Below are 6145 nucleotides of genomic sequence, written 5' to 3'. Positions count from 1 at the left end.
TAAGTTCCTGGTTTTAACTGGGTCACAAAACTTAGAAGTTAATATAAATCCATTTTTCGTTGGTCGAGATTTGGATAAAAGTTAACACGAACTAAGTTTTCCAAATAAGCTCCTGGTTTTAACCGGGCCATAAAACTTAGAAGTTAATATAAATCCATTTTTCGTTGGTCGAGATATGGATAAAAGTTAACACGAACTAAGTTTTCTAAATAAGTTCCTGGTTTTAACTGGGTCATAAAACTTAGAAGTTGATGTAAATCTATTTATCGCTGCTCTTTTCAAAAGAGCTCGAGATAAAAATAGCGGTTAACACGAACTAAGTTTATCAAAAAGATATATATATCGTAGCCAAAAGCATGAAAAAATATAAGTTAAAGGTGTAAAGAAAATTGTCTTGAGGTGAAAACATCTCATGCAAAGGTTACATACAAAAAAAAAAAGAACGGAACTTAAAAATACTCAAAAGCAAAAAGAAAAAGCGCCCGAGGCCCCGTCAGTCGGCCCTTTGGAGGTCGCCGTTTCACCTTGCTCCGCCGCGCCAGAGGCCTCCCCAGTTTCCGAAGGCGGCGCCTCCTTATCAAGGTGAGCTTGAAACTTCACCACCAAGTTCGCCCAAAGGCTTGGTGACATGAAGGAGAAGTCAGCCTCTGAGTTGAAAGCCCAGCAGTGATAGAACAGGTCCTGCAGGGACTGCTCCGATGTGGCCCGTTCGGCTTCTAGGGTGGCCTGGGCGGCCTGGACCTCAGTCTTCGCCGCCTCTAGGTCTGCCTGCGAGGTGGCAAGGGAGGTCTCGAGCTCCTGGACCTTCAGGCGGGTCTTCTCCAGATTGACCTGGGTCTTCTCCAACTCGACCTTCGAGGTCGTCAGGGCATCCTTAGTCGCCTTAACCTCCTGAAGGGTGGCCTGGTGCTCGGTCCTCATGTCATCAAGCTGAGTTCTGGCCCTGATGATGCTCCGGTGAAGGGCGACGACACCCTGCGAGGAATGGAAGATAAACTGGCTCAGAGGAAAAATAAGACGGAGTATAATGGTAAAAGCTTTAAAAGAATAGGGCAGCTTACCGTTAGGGTCATGCTCATTGAAGAGTCCATAACGTCAACCGGGCTCATTGTCTCAATAGCCCGGAGTTCCTTCTCGGTGAACTTATAGATATGGCTAACGGCGTAGTTCGCCGATTCGTACACAGTTCCCCAGAAGGCCTCTGGGATCTTCTCCAGGTCCTGGGGGTTGACCGGGATGCGTACATCGGAGGCCACCACAGACAGAGTCCCGAGCTCCGTCCCTGCGTCCTGGGTGACAGTTGGAGTTCGCTGAGGGGGCGGAGGCATTTGGCCTGCCCCGGCAGCAAGAAGAATCGCTCCCGCGTCCTGGGCTGGCGGGGTTCTCTCCTTCTCCTTTGCCGGGGACTTGGTGGAGGTCCCAGTAGTGTTCCTGGACCCCCGGAGCCTCTTCAGTCTTGGCCCGGCTACAGGCTTTCCCCCGAAGACTGCGCCTCGCAAGCTCCCCTCGGGCTGAGACATCTCTTCTGTCAAACAAATAACATGGTTATTACAAGTTAACAATCATACAGAGGTAAAGGAAAAAGGTTAAAGCTAAAAAAGTATACGATTACTAAGGGAAACCCTACCCCCCGAGCTGGAAGAGCCTAAGACGATTATTTCCCGAACTGGCGCAAGTTCTGGGTCCGGTTCTGACTCGGGGCTAGATTCTTCTACATACTGCCTAAGCCCCGGAGCATAGATACCTCTCTGGAGTGAAGGCCAGGTGCGTAGGTTGGTCCCATACTCCTCGAATAGGATCGACCTAAAAGCTAGGGTATTATCTACTACTACGGTGCCCCTAGGCCAGCTCTCTTGGTGATCCAGCACGAGCCGGTCGACACAATGGAGCAGAAGTGTGTTCAAGTCCGGATCGCTCCTGTGACGATGGACGATCTGCCTAGGATTGAACCTAGCCAGCCGGGGGTCTGCAGTGGCCCTATCTAGACTCCTAAGCAAGTTAGAGTTACCTTAGTCAGAAGGACCCGCAGCTGCTCCGGATTGGATCCTCTCCTCGCCCATGCCCTAGGCGACGTCCAAAGTCCTCTTCCTGCTCCTCACGAGCGGAACTTCGTCACCCTCGTCCTCCTCCACGATGATAGGTCTGGTGTCCCGAGCTGGGGGCGGCCCCCGGGGCCTCTTCAGGTTCAAGGTCTGATTTGGAAAAATCAGCTTGCAGAACACCATCGTCTCGTCCGTCACGAGCGCGCGATAATCCTTCTCGCTGGGGGGCAAGCCTGCCAGCGTGTCATATTGGCCCCCGAGGGTCACAGACTTTTCGGTCCTCGCGAAGATGGCTGCAAGATTAGTTCGAGTCATAGTGGAGTATGGGAGGAGCTAAAATAACGCTTAAAAGGCGAGCTAAGGACGGGAGCACTTACGAGGACGATTGAAGTAGTGGTGCTCGCAGTTCCGGAACCCAGTTGACATGAAGAACTAGTCCTTGAAATCATTAGGATGGCTAGGCAGCTCGATGACCGCCGCCGTGTTGGGAAAACGGGTTAAATAGTAAAACCTGTCGCCTCGCCCCCGTTGGTCCGGGCTGGCTTTGAGGCAAAAGAAATATAAATTATCCGCAGGAGTGGGGACCTCCCACTCATGCTTCTGGAATAAGTACCTCAACCCTGCCAGCAGACGGTAGGAGTTGGGGGGGAGCTGAAATGGGGCCAACCCCACAAAGTTCAAGAAATTAGCAAAGTACTGATTCAGGGGAAGGAAGGCCCCTGCCTTAAAGTGTTCCCCGCTCCAGGCCGCGAACGATTCTTTAAGCGGCGAGCAGCTCCGCTTGTCCTCCGCAGCAGGTCGGGCAATGACGGAGGCTTTCCCCAGCGCGATGTTGTGAGTGAGGAAGAGCTTGTTAATCTTCGCCTGATCGGTTATCTTTGAGACGATTCTCTCCGCCTCAAAGAATGCGCCAGGGGCCACCTCGACCTCCTTCTCCACTGCTGGCCCGAAACGGGGGATCGGGGAGCTAGGCATCACCGCCTTTCCTTTTTCCTGCTGGGAGGCCGAGCTTCCAACGTTCTTCTGGGGGAGATTCTTTTTTGGAGCCATCTGGTCGCCTAGCTAACAAAAGAAAACACTTTAGAAAAGGCGACCCAAGCAGGAGGAAGAAGCAATTATTATTAGCACGAGCTGAGGTAAGCCCAGCTCGTGGAGAGTGGAACCACGCGGTTTAGTGAACACGCGCGTATGCTCCCAATAGATCCCAGATTACTCGGAATTCGTGTGTCAGGGGGTTCAGAATAGAATTCTCCTTGGGGGGAAAGTTTCAATTGGCAGAAAATTGTGAAACCGCTTATGAGGCGTGTTCCCTAAGCTACCCGGTTTTGCACCCAAAATTCCCAAAACTCCTACCCAGAAATTTTCCCCATAAAAAGTATCCTGAAACCCATATTCTAAAGCGATTTCCTACAATAAATATACCCTAACCTAAAAAGGGCTGTCACCCTCCATATCCACAAAACCCAGAAAAAACCCTTGCATGCGGCTATGGTGAAATTTTTTACCTAAGCTACAGTAGCATGTTTTCGAAGTACGCAGGGTCAGGAAACTTACTGTGTATGACTGGGAAGTAAACGGGAGTGTTGCGTTGATAGGAGCTTCGTCGGTGTAGTAGCTTCCAAAGCTTCGGAGAAATCCGTGCGCCTGAGCTTCTTGAACGATGAAAATGGCAGCAACCGAGTCAAGGGTTTCGTTCTTCTGGAATATGGAAAGAAAAGAAGAAAAGAGGTTTGAAGAATTTCGAGTGAAAGGGTGGCCCGTTCGTAGGGTGGCCACCCCCTTTTATATGCGTGGAGTATCACGTGTAGAAGGCTCTTGGATGGCCCTGATGAGGGATCCGAGGCCTTCCACTCGAAATACGAAACGACGGCTGGGCATAGGCTAGGCCATTAAATGCGGTTCTCGTGAGACGTACCGTCACCACCCACGATGTGCCACGTGTCAGGCACCTGCTTAAAGAGTGGAATGCGAAGAGTTGTGGGGAAGTCTAAAAGCCCCTACTATGGTCTTATATATGACGTCATATACCACGAGCAGGAGCTTGGGGGGCAGATGTACGCCCTGATTTTCCCACGGGCTGATTAGCAGGCCGAGCTTCGGACTAATCATGGTTAGTCCATAAACATCCCCCAGGTCGGAGATCCTGTCTTGAGGTCGTACCCCCTTAGCTCGAGGAATCCTCAAGGACTCGCCAAGACTCCCAAGACTGGAGCAAGGAATCGAAAGGCCGAAGGTCGGGTCAGGTGCACAGCTCGTGGTACGAGCTGGATATGGAGGCCATGACCCCTTGTAAAGTCAATACACGCAAGATAAACGTGCATATATCTGACATCACGTGTCCGATATCTCCCTGACTTCTCGGACACGCTGCAGGAACGTGCGTGTTCAGACACCCACGGCTGGGTTGGGCCATGCGACCCATTATCTCCTTATCTATCGATTTGACCATACTTATGTGTCAGGTTTAGGAATTAATCATGAATGTCACAGAGTTGATATGACAAATAAGAAGGTCACGGGATGACCTCCTTACCAACTTCCAGGTGCCTTCTCCTATAAAGATGGAGACCCTGGGAGTTGATAAGGGTTGGAACAAATAGTCTCTGGAGAGATATACTTTGTAATAAAATACCCAGAATATATCAATAATATTGACTAGTGGAGTAGAAGGATTTTAACCTTCGAACCACTTAAAAATGTGTCTCGAGTCACCTATTTCATTCACTAAGATCTTATATCTGTTATGGTTCTATATTTGGCACTAATCCTCTTCTCTCTCTCTCTTAATTACCTGTTGGCGAAGAACCGCGTCAACACATAGTCTTTACAGTTTTAGTTGTCCCTTTGAACCTAGATCTTGGGATCTCCAGTCAACTAGGTGAGGTGTCTACTGTATTGACTTTATTCATTCATGGGCTTTAGACCCATTCCCCTCGATGATTTTTCAACCAACTCTCTATTTAACCCTTTGGTTAGAGGATCCGCAATATTATCCTTTGACTTCACATAGTCAATAGAGATAACTCCAGTTGAGAGTAGTTGTCTAATGGTATTGTGTCTACGACGTATATATCTAGACTTACCATTATACATATTATTATGTGCCCTACCAATTGCAGATTGACTATCGCAATGTATGCCAATAGCTGGCACTGGTTTAGGCCATTTTGGAATATCTTCTAAAAATTGGTGAAGCCATTCAGCTTCTTCGCCACACTTGTCTAAGGCAATAAACTCAGATTCCATCGTGGATCTAGCTATTACTGTTTGTTTAGAATATTTCCATGATACAGCTGCACCACCGAGTGTAAACACATATCCACTCGTAGACTTTGAGTCTTTCATATCAGATATCCAATTAGCATCACAATACCCTTCAAGTACTGCTGGATATTTAGTATAGTGTAGCCCATAGCTACGAGTAAATCGTAAGTACCTAAGTACTCTTGTTATTCCTTTCCAGTGGTCAGACCCTGGATTACTCGTGTATCTACTCAGTTTACTAACTGCGTAGGCTATATCAGGTCTTGTACAACTCATTAAGTACATTAGACTTCCAATAATTCTAGAGTACTTTACTTGAGAGACACTCTCCCCTTTGTTCTTGAACAAATGTAGACTCGAATCTATAGGGGTTCTAGACACACTAGAATCTTCTTTGTTGAATTTCTCAAGAATTTTGTCCACATAATGTGACTGACTTAGAATGATCTTATCAGATGTCCTTGAGATTTGAATCCCCAAAATGACATCTGCTAGACCCATATCTTTCATGTCAAATTTCGAGTTCAACATGCTCTTGATAGATTTGATCAACTTATCACTGCTTCCAACAATGAGCATGTCATCTACATAAAGACACAAAATGACATAGTCATTATCTGTTTCTTTAACATAAATACATTTATCGCATTCATTGATTTTGAAGCCATTTGCCAACATAGTTTGGTCAAATTTCTCATGCCATTGTGTTTGGTGCTTGCTTTAAACCATATAAAGATTTCACCAATTTACATACTTTTCTTTCTTGACCTGGGGAGGAAAACCCATCGGGTTGTTCCATATAAATTTCTTCATTTAAATCCCCATTTAGAAAAGAAGTT

At 47.4% G+C, this 6145-nt stretch overlaps 1 protein-coding gene across 1 annotated transcript; it reads right to left on the bottom strand.

Moving 5' to 3' along the window:
- Positions 1 to 293: 293 nt before the first annotated feature.
- LOC133802409 (uncharacterized) lies at positions 294 to 1186 on the bottom strand. Its single transcript, XM_062240708.1, has 2 exons — positions 1062 to 1186; positions 294 to 975 (listed from the first exon to the last, which is right to left on the bottom strand). Exons 1-2 carry the CDS (start codon positions 1107 to 1109, stop codon positions 460 to 462), a joined length of 564 nt encoding a protein of 187 aa, XP_062096692.1. The 5' UTR covers positions 1110 to 1186; the 3' UTR covers positions 294 to 459.
- Between the last annotated feature and the right edge of the window lie 4959 nt (positions 1187 to 6145).

The sequence above is a fragment of the Humulus lupulus genome, chromosome 9, assembly GCF_963169125.1.
Source record: "Humulus lupulus chromosome 9, drHumLupu1.1, whole genome shotgun sequence".
Lineage (NCBI taxonomy): Eukaryota > Viridiplantae > Streptophyta > Magnoliopsida > Rosales > Cannabaceae > Humulus > Humulus lupulus.
This window is presented reverse-complemented; position numbering and strand designations above follow the sequence as displayed.